General features: G+C 33.8%; 3 protein-coding genes and 1 long non-coding RNA gene across 4 annotated transcripts in view; all 4 read left to right on the top strand.

The window, feature by feature from the left end:
- Positions 1–14,134, top strand: part of spz3 (Spaetzle domain-containing protein 3) — a 279,567-nt gene extending 265,433 nt beyond the window's left edge. Inside the window, exons 6-7 of the mRNA XM_087407075.1 lie at positions 9,962–10,087; positions 10,235–14,134. Of these exons, the coding sequence (XP_087263201.1) occupies positions 9,962–10,087; positions 10,235–10,430 (322 nt within the window). The 3' untranslated portion in view covers positions 10,431–14,134. The remainder of the gene's footprint in view (positions 1–9,961; positions 10,088–10,234) is intronic.
- A 341-nt stretch (positions 14,135–14,475) lies between these two features.
- On the top strand, positions 14,476–17,362 carry LOC147909560 (uncharacterized). The gene is made up of 2 exons (XR_015545475.1): positions 14,476–15,855; positions 15,988–17,362. It is a non-coding gene; the product is annotated as an uncharacterized LOC147909560 (long non-coding RNA).
- A 706-nt stretch (positions 17,363–18,068) lies between these two features.
- LOC147909559 (uncharacterized) lies at positions 18,069–19,521 on the top strand. The gene has a single exon (XM_087406793.1). The coding sequence runs from the start codon at positions 19,105–19,107 to the stop codon at positions 19,519–19,521; it is 417 nt and encodes a 138-aa protein (XP_087262919.1). The 5' UTR covers positions 18,069–19,104.
- A 1,136-nt stretch (positions 19,522–20,657) lies between these two features.
- LOC147909558 (uncharacterized) lies at positions 20,658–23,440 on the top strand. Its single transcript, XM_087406826.1, has 5 exons — positions 20,658–20,785; positions 20,859–21,394; positions 21,718–22,883; positions 22,982–23,212; positions 23,351–23,440. The coding sequence occupies exons 1-5, from the start codon at positions 20,658–20,660 to the stop codon at positions 23,438–23,440; spliced, it is 2,151 nt and encodes a 716-aa protein (XP_087262952.1).
- Positions 23,441–24,650: the final 1,210 nt, after the last annotated feature.

Raw genomic sequence — 24,650 nt, 5'->3', positions numbered from 1 at the left:
TAAGTTACATCAAAGTTATACTACTGAGCATTATCTAATTACAATTACGTATACAAACTACGTTAATGTTAAAGTTGCTAAATATGAAACATTCTTTATAGACTACAGATTAACAAGAAACACGTAGTAGCAAAGTTATTCCAGGATTACGTTAGCGTTAGAAATAAGTGGGTTAATGTCTATGAAATGCTAACAAAAGACTTACAAAGTTCTAAAGAGACGCAGCGAGGGTTTGTGAATGAGGATTCAGTGGGATGGTATCGGATTAGCAAAGTTTGAAAAATGTGCACGTGGCTTATGTTTGAATAGCGCTGCGTGAGTGTCCACTTATCCTGATCCGCTCAATCGGACGTTCGGAAACAGTGAGAGCGAGGGACACTTCCTTTTAAAAGATCCGGCGTTACCCGTTTCCCTACTTCCACGCATCTGTAGTTTGCGTAACAAAAGCGACCTGTTTTAGGACAGATCTCTCTTGCGGCGATGCGCTCGCGAAAGCAACGCTCGGGTCACTTACATGCGAGGGCGGCGTTACACCACGCTCGTGACTTAAGATAAAAAGGAGAATAAAATGGAAATACAGAATGCACTGTCTAAAGGCAAAAATATTGTACGATCATAACAATTACTATTCGTCTGCACATATATGTTAAATTTAAGATTATCAAAATTGAATTTCTATACGTATAAAAAGAAATTCATTATTAATAAATAATTGTTCGATAAGTAAGAGAGAGTAGTGTCGGTTGTAATAAAAAATGATTTTTGCAGCTAGTTTATTATAAATCACAGGAAATCTGAATTTTATGTGAAAACAAGGGGCTTTTTTGGGGTTGCTTATAACGTAATAAATATTGTAAAAATAACAAATTATAGAAAATATTCTCTATTAAGAGCACCGCCACAACTTGTTACTATTAACACCATGGTAGTGCTATTATACTACCTCAAAGTGTTAATTGTAACACATCAACACTAACGAACATTAAGTAACATAAAGAAAAAAAAAATAGAAAAATAATAATAAGGTCTCAGATATGGTAAGTAAAAATAACTATTGTTAATGATCAAATATTCAATCGTTTAAATAATTAAGACAAATAAAAAATTGGCTGTTATCTATCAAGAATCTAATATATTCAGCTCATATCACAGCTTGAATATGTCTATTTTCTGCATTCTGTGCACTGTAACCAGTCTTCTTGACTTTTTCCGTACGACTCACATCTTCACAACTAATTTAAAGTATAATATGATTATAATATGTTACAATCGATATTACTGTAATTGTTACTTTTATAATCAGATGCTGTTTCCATTAAATGTCCATTAAACTCACATATAAGCAATAAATTCAGTTGATACGTACACACCTTGCAAAACTTGATACATATATGTTTATATTAAGCAATATGATTTTATGACAAATTATTATAGGACGAGTTATAATAAAATAACAGCGGACAAAATTTACGATTTGACATTCCAAATAAACAGATAAGTTTGCACTGGTGTGCGCCTACTCAGTTTTTTATCAATAACTTACTTCTGTTAAACCTATGCAACAGTGCACGCAATTTAGCCTTTCGTTAATAAATAAAGTTATTACGGTCAGTGTTACAATAGATTCTCTGTTACTGTTTTGTGACTAAATTCCCCATGAATCAATATTTCCGAAATTGTGAGAAATCAGAAAATTTATTTTAAATATTTTACGAAAAAAAATTATTATATAGTAGAATTATTATATAGTAATATTATATAGTAATATATTATATAGTAATATTATACAGTAGAAGAATCAGCAAGAAAATAAAATTTTGACATATTTTTTATTATAACAGAAGATAATGGTAGAATCTTTTAAATTAAAAGATGGTTTGAGGTTAGAATAACAGTTCGTTTGCCAAAAAAATCATTCCATGGGGAACTCAACCACAAAAATTTCGGACAGACAAGCACGCAATTTTATCCCCAACAATATAAATGATATTATATTTATATGCTGGAAAAATGAATATTTATATATTAATGAATACTTATCGAACAATTATTTATTAATTTTGAATTTCTTTTTATATTATAATAAATATATTATAAATTAAATTTCGATAATCTTGTATTTAATGTACATGTGCAGACGAACAGCAAATTCATCCCATTAATTCTGATTATAGTTGATTTCCACTATTACTTTTACGAGATTCTGTTTCATTTACTACAATATTTATAACTTCAAACCTAGTAAATTTAATTATTTTTGTAATTATTTTCACTTTGTCTCAGGAACCGTAGATTCGTTATGAGAATAATTAATTAATGACATCAAATGGATGATGACCTTGCTACCGTCAATAACACGAAAAAAATGACGTATTTTTGACTTATGGCGTTATATATCTGTGACAAATCCACGTCAATGTTTGTCATTTTAAACATCACATTTGTCATAAGAATGACTAAATTAATGACGTTAAAAAGACGACACCTTGCTACCTGGGATACATTACGTATATATACTATAATGTATTAGGTGTAGTAAAAAGAAATTCATTATTTTTCCAATAGATGGCTTTAGCAATCTGTATCACGCGTAGACGAGATACAGATTACTAAAGCCATCTATTGGAAAAATAATGGATTTCTTTTTAATACACCTAATATATTTCGAGTAAAATTTTCGAGTAAGAAGAAAGGATTGTACTTTAATATGCTATGGTTATTAGATTTAAAAATGGAAGACGTTTACGCTATTTTAATGTATGTAGAGTTTTATTCCTAAGTAGCAACACAATGTTTACAAAAAAAATGTATATAAATGCTTTCTTAACGCTTTATGCGCAGTTTGTTAGTAACGGTCGTAGGGTCTTAAATCGTAGAAAATTAATCAACAAAATTAACCACAGTCCAATGAGAAGAATAATCAACTATAATTGATGAATTTTCTACGACTTAAAACCGTTACGATTTCTATTGTAGATCCCATATTACCGGCGTTGTTGGGTTACTTAATTGTAAAGTCACTATATTTATAAAGTATCACAATTGCTTGGACGTAACGGTATATTAGTAAAAAGTAATATTATGTCTAAAGATAAAAGAGAGGCTTCAGCAGGAATTGTCAATTATGAAATTTTTTTGGTCAAAAAATAACTGTTAATTGTAGAGCTATTTGCTGCTGGTAAACTCTTATTAATGATCTTATGTAAAAAAGATGCTAAATTATGGAGTGGACTTCGAATAGATGAAACTATGATCCTCAACGAACATCCAATTTTGTGAACTAGCTTAGGTAAACCGTAAGCTAGTGGTAAGATTGATATAGTAAAATTTAAATTATTATAATTATAATCCGAAAAGTATTCGTGTGCTTCCAACCTTTTAATAATAATTTTAATTTTATAATAATTTTATTTACTGGATTATGTCTTAAATTTTCATAAGTATTAGTGATTTTATTTATAAGTATATACTATGAATAATAATTCTATGTTTTGTATATAATCATGTTTATCAAGTGCCACAACTACATTGCCTTTGTCCGCTCGTGTAAAAATAATGTTAGAATTGTTTTTTAAAAAAGTTTTTGTTGATGCAAGAAGAGAGAGAATGTCAATGTTGGTTAAACGCTTAGAAACATTCTTTATGTTTTTTAATAACAGGAATATTTTATTTCTTATTTCAATAACTTTAGGAATCTTAAGTCTCATAAAATTATATTCAATGTGTTTAACAAAATCAATAGCAGTATTCATTATATTGTATAATAATTACAAAAATTTTTACCTAATTGTAGTAATGACTTCTTAATATTAGAATATGTATGTATATATGTATGTATGCATGTGTATTGCAAAATGATAGAGAATTTTTTGACTTAATTTAGTCCGCTCTATCTACACAAGAGCGTTTAGCAAACAATTTTCTGTATATATGGTACATACCATATACACAGGAAATTGTTTGCTAAACGCTTTTGTATAGATAGAGCGGACTAAATTAAGTCAAAAAATTCTTTATCATTTTGCAATAATTAACAAGATATTAATTATTAAAAATCATATAAAAATAAGGATGAATATTGATTTTCAATAACTTTTTACTCAAATACTATCAACTTTACAGAAAAGCAGCCAATCAAAAAAAAAAAGCACTAAGACAATAATTGTTTATTTTCTTCTCATAAAGTTTTGAGAATTTTTTTTCAAAATTTTTTAATATCGTGTAACGTTCGGCTGTCAGATTTCCACCTGACCGATGTCATCATAGATAGGTACCAACCGCGCCATTGCAAGCTGCGAGTAATGCGCTACGATCGCGATGCACGTGCTTAGCGCGTGAACAACTCAATTATTCCGCGTGTTTAAACATTAAGAAAAACGACCGTATATGAAGGCACCGTTGAAAGTCCGACAATTATCGGCGCATAATCACATTTGAAACAAAAAATTGATTAAATATTATATATTTGTAACTTTGACCGTTCGGCGTTCTTTACTTTATTCGATTAATAATTCGTAAGCTTAATTATGTAAGAACAGTGACGTTAATAGTAAAACTAGCAAAACGATAATTACATGCGTAACAAGCAGTAGAAATTAAGGAGCGAAATAAACTGAATATTACCAAACAATTTCTCGCTTAGCAATTAGATACGCGAATATAAAAACCATTGCTCTCAGTGCATGCATGCAAGCATATATAAAATAAAACCGAGCGCACTCAATTGTAGAATCACGCACGGGGATTGCTTGTTAAAACCCGTGCATTGCTTGTTAAAACCCTGCGCCTAGATCAATCAGAAAATGGCACAAAGGACATGTGAAAATCTCTGGAATGATACTCGAGATCGTCCCCTTATCGCGAGACGCTTTTAGTTAGTATATACACGGAAAAAAAATGTTTCTGACTACAGCTAATTCTGATTAGCTGAAATTGCATTAGCTACTATAGCTATAAAATTTGTTAATACATATAGAGGATTTGCTGCTGTAGCTAATATAAGAATGTGATAGCAAAGTATGCATGTCTATTATAGATCAATTTATTTAGCAACATCAAATTAGTTGTCATAGTTATCGGATATATCTGTGTAAAAGAAAATTGTTTCTACCACAGCTAAATATGATTTGCTGAAACTGTATTTGCTATTAAATTGTCACAGAAAACGTTTGCTGCAATGATCAATACATAATAGCAAAATGCTTGTCTGTTACAATAATAATATTTAGGCCAGCTAATGGAAATTAAATCTCGCAGACACGACGTTAGGTATCTATATAATGCTACTGAATTAGTTGCCAAACCTAATTTTTAGCTGTGGCAGCTAATCCTTTTTTTCCATGTAAACCAAGCCTGCAAGGCCAGCATTTCCATATTAAGTATATATCGCCGAATTCGGATCTATATTGCTTGCGAACTTATTCGAAAGCTATATAAATTAACAATAAAAACTGTTTGATGAGAACTGACGAGATTTTTCTTTTTTTTCTCTCTCCCTCTTTTTTCTCTCCTTTTCTTTTCTTGGATTATCCCGCTTCCCTGCCCCTTCCGTATAGACTCTGCGTAATGATAATCCTCGTTGATGCGAGAGCAACGTCATTGCATTATTATGGCACGCTGCTGATAGAGTCCTCAAAACTCACGGACGCCTTCGAGAATTCCGCGTGCAATCCAAGCAATTATATATTATATATATATATATATATATATATATATATATATATATATATACTCTCGCGAAGAAGCCAAGGCTCCACCCTGCGCGCCACTCGCTCCGTGCTTTTCCTTTTATGCCTTCTTTCATAACTGTTTCATTAATTCGGACGTGACATACCATATTTTCTCATGTTGGTAAGAATGGTTGCTAATTAGAAAATGCAGTACTAAAAGATTGATAAAAAATTCTGAAAAAATTCTTAGAGTTTTATGAAGAGAAAATAAACAATTTTTATTTCTTTCAGTTTTTCTGTAAAGTTGATAGAATTTAGAGAAAAAAATTATTGAAAATATTCGGCAATTTTTAATAATTAATATCTTGTTAACTATTGCAATAATTGCAAAATGGTAGAAGACTTTTCGACTCGAGTTTAGTCTGCTCTATCTACATAAGAGCGCAAAATATTAATTTCAGGATACCTTGATATATATATATATATTCATACACTGTAATGAAAAGAAGTCTGTTACTTAAAAAAGTATATAAGTCTGCTTTATTGTTTCATTTTTAATGTACAATGGTTTTTTTAATAGTTAAAAGTATTATAATATATATGGATGATAATTTTCACATATTTTTGCAAAACGTATAGTTACAACACCTTTTATAAAAGTAAATATGTTTTTATTATTATAAACAAAAGTATCAATTGAAATATTTCGAATTTTATTTCTTCATTCCATGCAGCGTATTGAAATCAGCATTTATAAATGTTGTTGTTATCTCACTTTGGTGATTTACTCGCACATCAGCGGTGTGCACTTTGCGCATCGCACCAGAGAACGAATTCTTCTCCAGAAAATTTTCAGTCATATTTAGGTAATTTTTTGGTCATATACATGTAAGTTTCTTGTAAAATTACAAACATTGTTTTCAATGAATAAACGTCCGGGAATTATTTTAAGAATGGATTATATAATGGGTTGTAAAAACGTTAGCTAAACTTGTAGATAAACGTTTTAAAATGATTCTTTTATAGTAAAAAAAAAGTTTTATAATAGTTTTTATACTGATTTCATAAACGTTTAATTAATTGTTATTTCTAACATGGACACATATAATATATTAAAAACGTTCACTTGTAACCGTTATTCAATGACAGAAAAATGTTTTTTCAACATTTTTTCAACATTTTCATTCTATTTGGGTTTTTCATCTTAGGTTTTGTTATGTCTTATGACCTTAACATCAGTGCTGCTAGATGCTCGCTGGTGTCCTCTCCATTTCCCACCACTCCCTTCGATCGCCACCATATGCCAAACAAAATCGTTCTTTTTGCGGCCCTATTTTTTTAACTAAATGATAAAAAATTATTTTAACTTTTTTTTCAATATCTGTTTCATGTTCCTCGCATACTCGTTTTTTATAACAATCCTAAGAATGGTATAATTAAAAATTCGGTATAATTAAAAATCTGTTAACCCTAAACTATTGTTATTTTTGGTTACCTTTCCGGCTACCAGAGTATGTGAAACCCTGCAACTTTGTCACGCTATATATCTCTGGACTGAATATGTATTTTTTAGCTCAAAACGTGTGAAATTTATACTTCGTAGTTAGACGAAGGCAGATAAATATGAATCAAATAAATAATATGTTATTTTCAATTAATCACAATGCTTTAAAGAAATTTGATTGGAAAAATTCGCAAAAAATGACTGGATGAAAAAATTTTCAAATTTTTAAATTTAATGTTCAAGCAAAAATCTGTAGGATTTTTTTAATTGACCTTTGGACTAACAAAAAAAAGTTAGTACGATTTGAATTGCTCAAAAAATTATTTGAACTATCGAAAATCGACATTTTTGAAAAATTTATACATATTATAAGTTTACAAGTAATAAATAAAATTTTATTATTTGAACAATATAAAATAGTAAATAAAGGATTGTACAGATATGAATATTATTATAGTATATATAATTAAGTTTATTAGGATTTAGTTTAGAGAATGATGCAACACTCGCTCTAAAGTAATGCATCCGCCTCGGCCGAGCTCCAAAGAGACTGACAGAGATTATAAAATTCCTATTTATTATATTGAAATAATTCTTTTTAATTCTACATTTTTGTGTTCTTACTTTTTTACTATCTGAAACTTAGTTTATACAATAAACGTAGATTTAATAAAAAATGAAGGGGCATTTAGAATGCCGAAAACTTACGAGTTAGTAACGTATGAGTCCCAAGTATCCTCTTTGAACTTTCGTGCATTCTCACATTGAAAATAACGCAAAAAAAATACCCTTGCAGGCTTATGATATCTATGGACAGTTAAAGTTTTTTTTTTCAGCTTCAATCCGGGTCTTCAAATTATATTATAAAAAAGTTACAGTAATGTAAAAAAATCGCATAAGGTATGTTGAACCCATGAATAGTTTGCTAGAGTTAACTTGAGTTCCATATATGCATCATGTGTTAAAACTGCACATTTTAATTGCAATTATCTTAAAAACTAGACGGTCTATGTTTCTAATTGCACACAAGCATAGAGTATTTCAGTTTATTTGTATTTAAAATTTTACTACATTCGTAAGAAAATTATTTTATGAAAATACTATCTAATAACAAATTTTTTTTAATAGTTACAGATACGATTTTTTTTCTCTAACAAGTGCAATTTTTGTGCGACCGTTAATGAATTTTATTTTTTGCGTCAAACTATTTGCACACTTGTTCATTGTTTTCCACATAAAAATTAATTGATGATGAATATTTATTGCATTTTTGTTTTTTTTTTGTGATTAAGGATCTAATTACCGAACGTAATTTGTAGTCGTGTATTGTTGCCTTGTATTGACGCCTTTATGATCTTCAGCTAATAATAGATCTGTTCGCGTTGTGTACATTCAGCATCTTCGTTTTTTCCCTTTTTAATGTCTTTTAAATATATATCTATCTCACTTTAAATTCAACAATTTTTGAGAATTTTAAGCAATACTAACAGATCTAATGATTGCAGTGAAGGTGACACTAATAGCGAATTTTATTGGCATATTAAAACCGACATACCAAAATAACATGAGTGTGTATACATCATGTACACATCGCTATTGGTGGAGGAGTGAGATAGTCTATATTCCTTTCTCGTTTGGAGGAATTTGACGAAATCCTTGGTCATCTCTGATTAAAGAGTCTCTACTGCTTTCAATCGAATTCGCTATATAAGTGAAAATGTTACTAAAATAAAATACTCAAATGAATAGTCTCTACAATGCACTAGCTACTAGTAAGCTAGATGACTCGTAAGATAATCGGTTTCTTTTTTTGCTATGAAAAGAAAACTTAACTGATAAAGAAATTAATTTTGTGATGCCCCTCGTATATACCTAGATGTTAAGGTCTCGTTTCTATTAAATGTGTTACCGTATAAGAGAGAAAAAAAGAGATTATGTGTATACATATAGATGGGATGTTTTAATTGTTTAACTCGTGATGACACGATGCATGACGCGCTCAGTAAAAACGAGGCTTAAAATATTTTTAGAAAATTTGGTCCGTATTCCCAGTGTATCAAAATTATTCTGGAACAGTAAATGAATTATCACAAAATGTGTAAATGTCGATGAAACATTCAGAATGTTTATGAATACCCAAGTAGCACACAGCGTTTACAAAGCGTTATCAAAGCGCTAAAAAATGCATATAATCGCTTTTTTTAGCGCTTTATAAGCGCTGTTGTGCTATTTGAGTATTCTTTGAATATATCACGAAAATCGCGAACATTTCCGCCGACAGAGGGCCGTGGAAAAGAGCATTTATTTGTAAATGAAAATTAACTAAGAGATATAAGTGCAGCATTTCGCTTGTGAAATGAGTCCGAAAACTGGGCTTTAAGAAAAACATATAAAATGTGTTCTTTATAGAATAAAAAGTTGCTTTATAAGTATAGAAGTTGCATTACATTCCGTAAATATTTCGGCATATACCGATATAATACTCTTGGAATATTTTTCTTTTTGCATTTTAGAAAACTTTTGTGAATATTTCAGGAATGCTTTGCTTTGGCTAGGTATATACGTTAAAATGCACTTTTTAGAAGGAATTTATGCTGTTTATGTTCTGGGCTCCGTAATATAGACATATAGTATATTGATTCAATAATAATACACTTTTTATATATTTTTTAAATACTCGTCCCGTTTAAGAATATTTTCTGTTTGTTTAAGAATAGTTTCCTTTCTTTTTTTTCTTGCTGCTATGGAATGATTAAACATATAATAATTAATGTCGCGATGGTTACAGAATTGACGTATGTGAATCAAAAATTGAAATTGTGACTCCTTATTGGGCAAGCAACAGTGCAGGAAAAATTCGTGCGATCGTGAATACTCAACATTTCGAACAAGCGATACATCAAGAAGTGTGCTCGTGAGTAAAACAACTGTTTTCTGAGTCACCTCATTTCAAATGTTTTGTGTGATTTTTCATAAATGTTCATTATATGGATGTATAGATTCATATACGATTTCTTACATAATAAAAAACACTGGGTAAACTGTATTTTCTTCTTTGCAGAAAAACACAAACGAATCGATGCAGCAGTGACTGCGGATGCGAGCAGAAGTACAAGTGGCACAGGTTGCTCGCGTACGATCCTGATAATGACTGTAAGGGTATATTCATGGACTGGTTCTTGTTTCCCTCTTGCTGCGTGTGTAGATGCGATCCTGTCAACAGTAGCAAGTTTTCTTCATCTAATGGTCGAAACTAATTTAGAAATTGACATAGAGATTGAGATAGCTCGTAGTTCGAAATTCGCCATGGAAATTCTGACTACTCATTCAGCGTATTTAAACAATAAGGATCTTTAACATCCAATAACCACTAATAAGAAATGTTTAATAATAGGTATGCGTGTCGGCAAATTTGAGCGATCTATCACCTCGATTAAAAATATGAAGATATTTTATAATACTAAAAAAATGCATAATCCCACACTTCTTTAGTGAATTAATCAAATTAGAGATAAATTAATCGTAAAAAATATTAACTCGTTAATGTGTATTGCATATTTTAATTCTTTTCTCAGATGACTTAATTGTTTAACTTACTGAGGGATTAATTTTTGAAGACTGGCAAAAATTATTTTATTGACGTTTCAGATACATTTATTTAAAATATAAGCTAAAACAAATTATATGAAACAATAATAGCGAAATGATAATAGCGGATAGAATAATAATAGTGACACTATTGTATTATAAGATGTTTGAGAAATATAACGTACACATATGTAGCTGTAACATATTTCGCCAAACAGTCAAACGTTAGGTAAAACGTTAGGTATGCATATGTGCCAGTTTTTCAAGAGGTTAATCACGTTTTCTTCCGTCTCTTTTCTTTATGTTACAATTATTGTAAAGAAGAAGTATTGTAAAGAAGAAAAAAATTGAGACTGTACCGGATATCTGAGAAGTATCTGGCATCCGGCTTTATCCGGCTGTTTTTTATTATCCGCCCGAATAACTGAGTATCAATATTCAATAACAATACTAAAATTATACAATATATTGAAAGTTCACATCATTTAGACAAAATTTCTTTTTAGCTGAACTTCATGCACAGTTCATCTTTCTCTTTTTCTTTTCAAGTTAGAGAGATAAAAAAATTAATATAGCTACTTTAAGGTGATCTTAAAGCCATTAACAGAATGGAGTAATTGCACTGAATATTCAGAAAATATCCGGTAAATATCCAGCTGAATAATTGTCTTACTGGATATCCGATCGAATATTGGATTCGGTGTCACATTCTTTTGGAATATCCAATATCCGGTATCAGATATCAGGTAATTTTACGATTCTACATCTCCAGGAAAAACCCAGGAAAGAATCTGGAAAAGAACAAGCAATAACATTTCAGCGAGAAATGACTCATCAAAATGATATCGACATCGAAGATGTTCGAAAACCGATCGAAATATTCATCGATTTCAATGAATTCAAGTGATACTTGATTCGATGAATTTTCGACACTTAGAATGATTCGATTTCGATAGTCTAAACAAATACAATAATACAATTCTTTAACGAAAAAAATAAATTTTTTAATATATTATTATAATATATTTATAATTAAATAATATTTATGGATAAATAACATTTAAGGTCTGTTCTTTATTCCTGCACTATCTAAATTGGTGCACACAGTGCATTGCTTCGTACAATAAATTAAAACGAAAAACATATATTTGTTTCACTTCAACTTATTGCACTGTGTGCACTTTCAGGTAGTGTAGGAAAGAACAAACCTCTAGACAATACAAAATATGACATACAATATTAAAATCTTTTTTAAAGCATTAATTTGTTCGTTAAGTGCATCTACTTTCTTCTGAGCATTTTCTAAAATTCTTAAACGTTTGACCTCTAACTCTTTTATTTCTAAAATCTTTTTCTTTTCATAGACGCTTCTTATTCTGCAGATGATCTTGGTGCCAACGCTGCTCAAGATCTTGTGCGTAACGGGAATAAGCATTTCGAGCACAATGCAAAAAAGCTTTAGATATTTCTAAAGCATAAACGCCACCTTCGTGTAATAAAGCATCATATATTTGACGACGGACAACTATAGATTCCTCTTTCTAAACGTTTTTCAGAACGATTATAATATTTTATGATATCCATGATGTACTATCGCGACGTAAGATCTCGAAATTGCCGAATTATGGCGTCAGCTGTTAATCCAGTTATTTGATCCTTTTCATTAAGAATGGTATACAAATTATGTAAAACGTTTCTTGGCTAAGTCTAAATTTGAAGCTATCAGGCTTGGATCTAAACAGGTAGCAGAATTTGTCAAAGGATATGTTAACGATGATCGTGTCATTAATACGGAAATAAATTTTAGGAGACACTTCTTGCAATCCTGTCGAAAGTGTAACATATCTGCAGTATTAATATTAACTTTTCTTATTATTTTTATAATATCAAAATCTAATGTGATATTTTTTGCAGAAAAATTAGCCTCTGTCCGGACATCTTTCATTGATAAAATACTTTTTATTACTTCAAGTTTCATAAAACATTCTAACACGTTTTTCAGCATTAAAGAAAAAGCACTACGTAAAGATGGAGCTAAAGGTGTATCTGATTGAAATTTTCGTAAAAAAGATTTCTACATTAGAAGCAAGAGATTTAAAAAAAAACAAGTTTAGCACACAATAAAAGATCTTTAATATATTTTACAATTATTTTGTAACTTTCATATACGTTGGTTCAATCTTATCTTGCTGCATACCTTCAATAAATTTTTTAATATGTGATGTACCATCAATCGTTCTTTGAGCTACCGCAATTTTCCAGCCATCTTATAGAGTAAAATTTTAGTGGAAAAATATCAGATCCAGAATATTGCACATATAAAGCTCTACGAGCATATAAAGCTGCCACATTCTTGAATAGATTGTATAAGGTCTCATGTATGAAATAATGTTCCAATCAGCAGCATATATATTAGATTTGAACGCACAATGCAAACGATGTAGACCTCAACTTCCAATATCAATAGTTTGTTTGAAAATTCTGATTTATATTCTTTTATAAAAGCCCAATTCACATTTAGTTCATCCATAAATATTTGCAGTAACTTGTCTGTCAGATTTCCAATACCATCTTTGTATGCTTCAAAAAGATCTGTTGCCCTTCGTCCAAAAAACCGTGAAGTTATATATCGCGTTATTACTTCTTCGTTTTTTATGTCCCAAAATCTCATATTTATATCCATTTGTTTTATAATCTTATTGAGAGATTCGTCAAAGCCAACAACAACAAGATATGCGCGGTTAATATTTTTTAAATAATTTCTTATTGAAGGAAGGAGCGATACCAAACATAATAATATAATCAATTTTGTTCCTTTTTAATTGCATTTTTTTAGCAATGTCACTATCCGGAAACATTCTTCGAAAAACACAAACGTCTTTCTCTGAACTATGCAATGACTTGTGACTCATGACAGTTCTATGCACCATAACACTTCAACTGTTGTAATATTATTTTTGATAAAAAATGTATCAATTTTATTTTGTACTAATGGATTAGATAAAGCTTGATCTGTATTAGAATTCGTAGAAAATCCGACAATGAAAATAGATGAAGGGTTTACTTGAATTAATTCAGAAGTGACAAAATTAGAAGAAGTAACTGCAACTGAGCTGTCGGTTGTGGATTCTAAAAAATCTTTTAATAGCACACAACTTTGACGTTGACCGTGTTTTTTACTTTTCATAGGACTTAGGAGAGCTCGTCTTCCCAAAAAAATATTTTGAGGAACATAAAATGCAGTGAGCATAATGGGATTTCTCTTTTGTAAATCATATTCAGTTCTGAAACTTAGAACTTTTAAGCCTATTTTCTTGAAATTTTATCCACAAATATTTCGGTATCGTATAAATCTGCACAAAAAAAAATTAAATACATCATGCTTATATGAATTTTTTGATTCAATGCAAAACAGCAATGATATGTCACCAAATAACATATAAAACTTTAATATTTATCATAGCAAAATATAATTTCTAAGAGAGAAAAATAATATCTGTAAAGAGTAATTTTTTGTCCAAACATTCCGTTTATCTATTAAGTTCATTTATATTATGAATTAGTATCATTTAACTTAGCTATTATCATGAGCTATTCTCTTTTACCAATATATACACATACATGTGTATATATATATATATATATATATATATATATATATATGTAATGCAAAAGTTGTTTATGTATTAATAAAACTATTATTAATGAATAGTATTTAGATTATATATTTGTTATATTATTAATTCTCTTCTAAACAATATTAAGAAATGCATTGCTTATGCTGTCAATAGTATTAATAAACTTACTCAAATTTAGATAACTGTTAGTTAGTATATATGCATACAAATACACGTTATAACATGTCGAACAGTTTCAATTAGCTACAATGCTAGATGACAGTCGTTTGCATCAAAGAGGCAGCATGTGAAGATGATAAAGTTATTAAATCTAATGACTTTGGAGAGGTTAGCACACCATAAATATACATGACTAAATACATTCTCTTTTGTGGCTATCTTTGACTTATATAGTCAAAGGTGGTTATCATATGGTTTGCGACATATTGAGACACTAGCACCTCTGAATTTAGAGGGCATTATTACATTCTTTTCTTCTATACTGTCGATAAAAGTTTTGATAATTGTTCAGTTTAGCTATGTCACCTCAAAATTTGACGCGTTTTTGTCCAAAACGAACGAATCTGAAAAAAGCGTCGCTCTGCCTCGTGAACCGAGATATTAATCGTTAAAGTTGACAACTATTCAGGTTAAGAAATACATTACAGCCAATAATAGGGGCCTAGATATCAGAGAAGCGACAAGTGAGGAAATCGTCTGATTGACTGGTTAAATCACGTGATTCAATGCCATATTTTTCACAGTAGAATTAGGGCTATAGCAGAGAATGAGATATAACGAAACGTAGTCGTGGATATAAAATATGACAGAAAAAAACATAGATCATCGCAGCATCGGACTACAACATCTATGTTTTCTTATGTTTTACTTACGTCACGACTACGTCTTGTTATATCTTATTCTCTGCCATAGTCTCTTTAGGCTACAGTCAAAGTTTCATCATAAATGATTTGAAGCGTTTACGAAAGAAATGATTTTGTTAAACAAAATAAAATTTAAATTTAAAAATAGAATACGAAAAATTTTCCTGACAATTTCAACAAAATTCCATGAGAATTCCAGGATTTTCAAAAGTAAAAAAAATTCCCTGAGAATTCCAAGTTTTGGACATCCTGATATAGCATATATAAGACATAATTTTTAAAAACTTTTTTTTAAATAACTTTTTAATGAATAACGAGCGATGCTAAAACGTTGAAGATCACAAAATCAAGGTCATCGGAAGGTAGTCCGTAACGCTCTGCGTAATTATTACGCGTTTTCAAAAATTAATTATATTGTAATTAATAAAATATGTGGAATATACGCGAAACAGCGAAGGCAGCTGATTAAATTAGAAAAATATAATATTAGGTGCGCAACTAAGTTCCCGCTGTTTGTCAACAGATGGCTCCAGCAGTAAGTGCTGGTCGATTCTGACATAACCTAAACGTCATGAACTAAGCTTAGACATATGGTAAACAAACCGCTTTGAAACATTAGTGATTTTGTTTTTACGTCATATTCTTTTGGTTGTGTGAAAATGCCTGATTTTGTGCCAAATAATCGTCATATGCGGGAAGTATTAATTTTCTTCTTTCATTCGAAGAAAACGGCGGCTGAAGCGCATAGAGAGCTCCAAAAAGTTTACGGAGATGCTGCTCTAAGTGAAACAACGTGCCGAGATTGGTTCCGTCGCTTCAAACGGTGATTTCGATGTTGACGACCGTCCGCGTGAAGGAAGGCCAAAAATCTTCGAAGACGCTGAATTGGAGGCATTGTTCGATGAGGATCCGTGCCAAACGCAAGAGCTTGCTTCAGTATTAGGAGTTACCCGCCAAGCCATTTCCAAGCCATTTTTTCACAATAAAGTTGCATTTTCATCAAAATAACAGCGAGAACTTAATTGCGCACCTATAATATTAAAAACTATTTTGTATCCTTCCTTGTTTGAGGCAAGGGGGAGGATCTCGTTTTGCATGGAAAGTCGCGCCCCTCTTGGCAGGGAGAGAGGTGAAAGTCGATTTGCGTAGACGTCATACGCATCTGAAGCACGGGAAAAGGTGGAGTGAAAGTCGCTTCGCGTGAAAGTCATGCGCTTTTGAAGCAAGAGGGGAGATAGGGTAAAAGTAGCTTCGCGTGGAAGTCGTGGAGAAGTGAGGTGAAAGTCGTTTCGCAAAGAAAATTGCGCGTCCCTAGCTAGGCAGCGGGGTAGTAGGGTAGACCTCCTTACGCATGGAAAGTTACTACGCAAAGAAGGATATAGAATAGTTTTTAATATTATATATAATAGAAATGAAACGTTATTTTTTCAAACTGTTTTGTTAATAACTTTTTTATAACTTAATATGTATAGGATAACTCCGGCAAATATGCCGCGCTGGAATTTACGCCGCAGAAGTCATAAAAAATAGAAGGAATGAGAGTAATTTTCCCGCAATTACTCTCTGTTACATGGCTTTATGTTATATTAGTATAGTGTTACTTTAGTTTTTTACTGTTTTAGTTTTTACTGATTTTAGTTTCTTACTGTTAATATTAATGAAATTATTGAGTTGAATCGATTTGTCACTGTATTAAGCATTATCATAAATTTTAATCTACATAAAATGATGACTGTAGGATGTGCAAAAGGTATAGTGGTTATTACGTGATGTAATTCCTCTACATGAGTGTAGAGGAATAGTAAAGCATGTTGTATAAAAAAAATATAAGTACTTTGCTCTCGTATTCTTTGTTTAATTTATTATCTTGTATATCCCATCTGTTTGGGATATACGGCATTTTTAGCAGGCGAGATTTATGCTCAAAGCATACAAAGTGCACAGATTGAATTCAATGCACTAAATGCAATAAACGCATTACATGAAATATGTACCTCATGTCATAACACTTGTAATACATGTGGGAAGATTGTAATTATTATTTATTACTTCATATACATATTTATCATTCTTATTCCTTAATAAAACTTTATAAATACATTTCATAAGTTATTGTGTCATTTTATGTATTATTTGTAAATTTTTTATGAACTGTAAATATCTCCCTCTCCCTATGAGTAGTCCACCCCTATGGGATATACGGCAAAAATACAAGGATATATAATAAAAAAGTTCATTTTTTGATACGAAATATAAATATTTCAGATTTCTAATATTTTTTTCATAATAGTAGGCAGTACAAAGTTTTTACTAATATACATTCATTTACTTTAAACATAGTAAACAATACTTAATAAATTAAGTTTTTGATAAGTGCGGCGTATATTCCGGAGTTATCCTATATATATATATATATATAGTGATCCTATATATATTTATTCTCTAATAGTGATTATTCATTCTCTAATATGTAGCATCCAATAATCGGAGTATTCGCAATAATAATTTTTTAATAGTTTTTGAATAAGTGATTATTGATTTCATAATCAGATTATTTGCAATAATTATTCCTCAATAATTTTTTTATAGAATGATTATTGATTTCATAATCAAATTATTTACAATAACCACTACTCAATAGTTTTCAACTGTAATTATTGATGCCAAATCAGATTATTTGCAATAATCATTACTACTTTTAATATAATTATATAATATAAATGATTATTAGCTTTTAATAGTTAACTATCTACAATAATAATGAAAGTACAAGTATTGAATATTTAACATATTTTGACAATATCTATTGACTAGATGTCATAGTTATACATCTATAAATATTGAGGATTCGGGGATCATCGAAGAAGCAGTTCCCATATGATCACAGAGGTCAAGCAACACTAAATGAGGTTTTGGATGAGTGATAGCTAGAGAGCATTGTGAAATTAGATCCTGATTTTAGGAGAAAACCTTCTTTTTTATCATAATTTTGTTGTATATATTCTGGAATATAATGCTAGTAGTGTATGCAGTGGCGGTTCTAACCCAGGTCCTCTGAAGGGGGCGCGGGGCGCGGGGGATACTCATAGGCGCGGGGGAGTAGGCGCGGGGAGTACTGATAGGCGCGGGGAAGGGAGGGGAGGCGCGGGAAGTCCCGGCGCTATCGATGTTTACTGATATGATGAGTCCCAGCGCTATCAGTGTTTACTGATATGATGATACGTATCGCCATGTGGTGGTGTCACGTATTATTGGAACCGTCGCTACCCAACACCCCATCGCCGCAAGCATCAGTGCCACCACCGCCGCCGCGTGGACCTCACGTCCATCCTAAAGTGCGTTTCGAATTGTCGAAAAAAAAAATGCGTTGCGCCATCACCCCAACACCCACCCCAACATTCACCCTAAAAAATGCTGCACTATAACGTGGACTTTTGTCTAGAAGATCGGTGGCACATCATCGATGTATCGGCTGCTACACAAAGCGCCTTCAATGAGGGATAGATGATGAAATCATACTGCATTCTTACAGTTCTTTCTTTCAAGAAAGTCAGAAACGTTGATAATGATATTTATCTAGGAAGAACCGTGAGATCGGGCGACACGTCGCGATGCGTTAAGAGAGAGAAACTGATAACGATATTTTTTGTAAGAAAAGATCGGTGACACGTCGCTGATGCTGCAACCCAATAGGGAGGGTAGACAAAGGGACAAAGAAGTCACAAATAGAATATATAATGGGTCATAAGCGCGCGGCATCTCAGTTGACGTTTTTAAAAATTACCGAATCGCAATAAGTGTAATGCGAAAAGTATGGCTGATATCATACAAACGTTGAGGACATGGATGATATAAATGCAGACAAGTTATTTGAAGCATTGGAAATAGAATTTGAGGACATAATGGACGATGTAGAGTTCGAGAATATCGGTAACATTGAGGAGAGAATCGACGTAGCAGAATATATTAGAAATGTGGATGAGGAACAGTTCGTGAATATTAGAGACGAAGTGTTTGATGAAGTGGAAGTAGACTTTGAGAATATAATGAACCAAGAGTCGTCCGACGAAGAAATACTATCCGACGATAGTGGATGTGCTAGTGATATGAGCGAGTATGAAATGGATCGCGTAGAAAAATTCGTGTCGTCTCCAGAAATTCCTACATTGAATGCTCGTACTAAGCATTGTGTAATCCAATTATTATACAACGGGTGGTTCTTTAACCGTATGCACATCATGCATGATTCATATAGCTGACATTAACGATGGAGGAATGTATCACGTCAGGGTGCATGAGTGCACCGGTTCTTTCGGTAGGCTAGACGGTAGGTCGTGCACAAATTGCAGATTACCTTTGTACATTATATTCTCGTGCAGCATATGTCCACTTTGCACATTAAAAGAAAAAAAACATGGAAAACTACGAGCGAGTGGAACGTGAACTGCTGGAACAGTGCAACCAGGTCGCTACTCTGACGGAGTGTTTCTCATAGCTGCAACAGTGCGACGAATACATCAAGCAGCTCGAAGAGCTTTGTCGTGCCAAGCGTCCGCGCTTCACCATTGGATACAGACAATCCGCGGTGGCGAGGATCGCACGACTTGCGGGTGCAAAGTTGGAATTGGAGCAACATTTCGTGCATATTGGTAACGAGTACGCGAGTGGCGAATATGCGAGTGGCAACGAACGATCTCTTGTCTGGCGAGAGATCGATGCCGCGTTTGAGAGCCGTATATTGACAGGTGTGGTGATAAACTCTAATCACATCGAGCCGCGGCAGTTTTTAGAAGACGCTGGCGATGTAATGCTCGAGCGAGTGCGAGACGCTGTAGAAAGACACGGCAGTGCAAAAGTGAACATCGCGTTCAATGGCGAGTTTGCGACGAAGGATAAACGTGCTAATAAGAGCATAATTACAAAGAACAGCGAGATATATCGTTGCACCGATATACGCGAGTGGTACGAGCGACACGTCGTCGAGCCTATCCTAGCATCGCTCGAAGAATTCCAGGAACGCGACAGCGGGTGGGCATTGTCGCGAATCCTCAATTTGATAGTGAATGTGAATAAGCATAATCCAATGCACGCGGGATGTCACATCGAAGTGCCACGAGAAATAGCGACGAAACGAGCGGTGGTCAGTGCTTATTCGACGGACAGTGCATGTTTCGCGTGGTCGGTGGTCGCCGCTCTGTACCCCGCAGAAAGATATGTAAATCGGGAATCATCATACCCGCATTACACCGCAGTATTAAATCTTGCGGGTATCGAATTTCCAATGATATTAAAAGACATTCCGAAATTCGAACGGTTGAACGCGGTATTGATCAACGTCTAATCGAAAATAGACAGGTCTTTCCTCTGCAGCTCACTAATGACAAAAAGGAGAAGTATGTCAATCTCCTGTACCTACAACATTCACGCAACGACAACATTAGACTTTGCGTGGATAAAAAATCTATCCCGCCTTGTAAGATCACAAATTACTAAGAACGAGAGCAGGAAATATTTTTGTGATCGGTAAGTATAATAAAAAAATAGTCAATAAAAAAACAGTAAAAAAGAAATAGAAAAATTTCTTTATTATTTGTAGGTGCCTTCATTACTTCAGTTCGTGCGAAAAATTGCAGTTGCATGAAGTGGACTGCCAGAAGATCAACAACTGCGCCATCCGACTGCCGAGCGAGGACGATAGGTGGCTCGAATTCGACAACTATAACAATCGAGAACCAGTACCGTTCATCGTCTACGCTGATCTGGAATGCGTCTTACGCAAGACGAAATCCGACAAGGAAGATGCATCGTCGTACGCGTATCAACAGCATGACGCGTTTAGTATAGGCTACTACGTGCGATGTGCGTACGATGACGCGTTATCGTCGTATCACTTTCGTCGCGATGAAGACTGTATAGCGTGGTTTACGCGACAACTCAACGATTTGGCGCATCGCGTGAAAAATATCGTATCCACCAAAGTGCCCATGGAAACGTTATCTAAACAGCAATGGGAGAGATACCGTAGCGCGACGCGTTGTCACATCTGCGAGAAACCGTTCGCGCCGGACGACATGCGGGTTCGCGATCATTGTCATCTCACCAGTAGATATCATGGTCCAGCACATTCGAATTGTAATTTAAATTATAAAAATTCGTTTTATATTCCAGTTGTATTTCACAATTTATCAGGCTACGACGCGCATTTTATAATTAAGGAAATTGCTACCGCGTACGGTGGACATGTAGATATACTACCGATAACTAAAGAAAAATATATTTCATTCACTAAACATATCAATAGCATCAAAGACACAAATGAAAAGAATGTTCAGAAAAATTGCATAAAATTAAGATTCATTCTTTCAAATTTTTAAATGCAAGTCTTGATAAATTGGCGTCGAATCTCGACAAAGATAAATTAAAAATTGTACGTTCCGAATTTCCAACATTATCAGATGAAGAATTTGAATTACTCACACGAAAAGGTGTCTTTCCGTACGAGTACATTGATTGCGTCGAAAAATTACAGGACACGCGCTTACTACCGCGCGAATTATTTTTCAGTTCGTTGACAGGCGATACAGTATCCGAGAGCGATTACGCCGCGAACATCTGGAAGCGATTCTCCATTCGAACGCTCGGCGAGTACAGTGATCTGTACTTGAAAACTGATGTCTTGTTATTAGTAGACATTTTCGAAAATTTCCGCAATAGCTGCATCGCGAGTTACTGTCTCGATCCCGCGCATTATTATACATTGCCAGGTTTCACGTGGGACGCCATGCTGAAATATACACGCATAAGATTCGAGTTGCTCACCGACATTGATATGGTTATGTTCATCGAGCGCGGTATACGCGGCGGCCTCAGTCAATGCTCCGGCAGATACGCGCAGGCTAATGACAAGTACATGTATTCGTTCGATCCATCGAAACCGTCGTCGGACTTGATGTACTACGATGTGAATAATCTGTACGGATGGGCGATGTGTCAATCTTTATCATACACCGAATTTCGGTGGGTCGAAGACGCTGCGAACTTTGACGTGAGCGCGATCGCTCCGGATTCACCTACCGGTTATATTCTCGAGGTCGATCTCGAATATCCGCAGCATCTACACGACCGACACACTGACCTACCTTTCTGTCCAACGCGCGATAAACCGCCTGGCAAGCGCGAAGATAAACTTCTAGCGACGTTGTACGATAAGCAGCGTTACGTCATCCATTATCGCAACTTGCAGCAATGTACTCGTCACGGTCTTCGCGTAATAAAGATCCATCGAGTGCTACAATTCGCTCAATCTCCATGGCTCTGCGATTACATTGAACTCAATACACAATTTAGAACGTTCGCGAAAAACGATTTCGAAAAAAATTTGTATAAGCTAATGAACAACGCAGTATTCGGTAAGACCATGGAGAATGTGTGCAATCACGTTGATGTAAAATTAATAACAAAATGGGACGGACGGTACGGCGCGGAGGCAATGATCGCGAAACCGAATTTTCACAGCCGCAGCGTCTTTGCGGAAAATTTGATTGCCGTCGAAACGCGCAAACTCGAGGTGAAATTCAACAAGCCGATTTACGTGGGTATGTGCATACTTGACATATCGAAAGTCTGTTTGTACGAATTTCATCACGAGTACATGTCACCGATGTATCGCGACAAATGCAAGATCATGTACACCGACACGGAGTCTCATTTACTATATAGAATACTATATGCGACAATGTTTACGAGACTATGAAACGCGATATCGCTAGATTCGACACGAGCGATTATCCGGCAGACAACGCGTACGATATGCCTCTCGCGAACAAAAAAGTACTCGGCCTGATGAAGGATGAGAACAACGGTGTATTAATGACCGAATTTGTTGGGCTTAGAGCGAAGATGTATGCGGTGAGAGTGGATAGCAAGAAGGACATTAAAAAGGCGAAAGGTGTAAAGAATAACGTCGTAGCGCGAACGATAACGTTCGACGATTATACGCGGTGTTTGAACGAAGAGATTGAAATGACTCGCCGTCAATCGTGTATACGATCTAAATAACACGAGGTGTACACGATATCCGAATCGAAGATCGCTCTGAGTCCATACGACGACAAACGATACGTCGTACCAGACTCGACGGAGACGTTACCATGGGGACATTGGCGGATACCTTTGTAATACAATATATGTATTGTGTATATTATATGTATTATGCTATTATGTATTACTATTGTATTTTACACTTTTTTTTACATTTATACAAGTATTATTTTTTTTATGTATTACGATTATTGTACTTTCATATAATACATATCACATGTTTTTAACATTTATATACGTATTATATACTAGTATTCTAATTTACTTTACTTACTTTATGTATCTCATGTTTTTTTTTGTATACTCCAAAACGAAGATGATGATGATGATGAATGGGAAGTAATAAAAAACGTTTATATTGATATATTTTATATATTTATATTGATATATTTTTTATATGTAGAAAAAATTTTATCAAATGACATTGTTTTTGTGTATCCATGAATTGTGCGATCCATCGAATCCCAGCCACTTGACGTACACCTTGTCTCCCTTCCTGCGCAGTACTTTCTCCACGAGATACACGTCCGGATGAGTAGCGCAATGCAACTCGTGCTCGTAGAACGCACCAGCGACGGATTTTCCGCGATAGTCTTCGAGTAGATTACGGGATTGGTACGCTGTACCTTAACGATCGTAAACACCTCGGTGGTCCAATTTGGCGTGTAACCCTTCTCAAAAATCGTCTTGTACTTGCTCACGCGTACCGAATCGCCCACTTTGAATTTTGCTGGACCAGCGATTTTTATCACGCTGTACACCGTGTCCAAGAGTCTTTCGGCGATCGCGGGAGTTATGTTGGCGGGTCGCATGCTGATAGTGCAATGCTTGCTCGCGTTGTAATCTGATACGAGACGCGGCAGCTCGTCGATCCACTTGTAATTGAGTGTAAACATCTTCCACATGTCGCTTTTGAGCGTACGATTGAACCGCTCGACTATCGACGTTTTCAACGTCGAATACGTGGAATAGTGATTAACGTTGTGTTTTTTTCAAGATTTTCTGCACATCGACGTTGTAAAACTCCTTCCCCATATCCGTTTGTAAATGTTTAGGACATCTTCCACTTGCTCGAATTATCTCAACAATAGCATCAGCCGTCTCGCTTCCACCCTTGCTCTTGAGCGGTACGGCCCACGCGTACTTGCTCAACACATCGATGACGGTGAGTATGTAGTGGCGGCCTCTGTTGAAGCTCGAGTACGAACGCATCTCGATGATATCAGCCTGCCATAAATCGTCGTATCCTCGAACTATGACGCGTCTTCGTGGAAAATTTCTTCTCGCC

Source organism: Acromyrmex echinatior, chromosome 6 (genome assembly GCF_024713525.1).
Source record: "Acromyrmex echinatior isolate Ae372 chromosome 6, ASM2471352v2, whole genome shotgun sequence".
Classification (NCBI taxonomy): Eukaryota; Metazoa; Arthropoda; class Insecta; order Hymenoptera; family Formicidae; genus Acromyrmex; species Acromyrmex echinatior.
This window is presented reverse-complemented; position numbering and strand designations above follow the sequence as displayed.

Excerpts from the sequence above, each read along its gene's own strand:
- LOC147909559 (XM_087406793.1), top strand. The coding sequence starts at position 19,105 with ATGGATGATATAAATGCAGACAAGTTATTTGAAGCATTGGAAATAGAA.
- LOC147909558 (XM_087406826.1), top strand. The coding sequence starts at position 20,658 with ATGTCAATCTCCTGTACCTACAACATTCACGCAACGACAACATTAGAC. Across the intron at positions 22,884-22,981 it reads GCATACTTGACATATCGAAA|AATACTATATGCGACAATGT; the intron begins GTCTGTTTGTAC and ends TTTACTATATAG. Across the intron at positions 23,213-23,350 it reads ACATTAAAAAGGCGAAAGGT|ATCGCTCTGAGTCCATACGA; the intron begins GTAAAGAATAAC and ends TCCGAATCGAAG.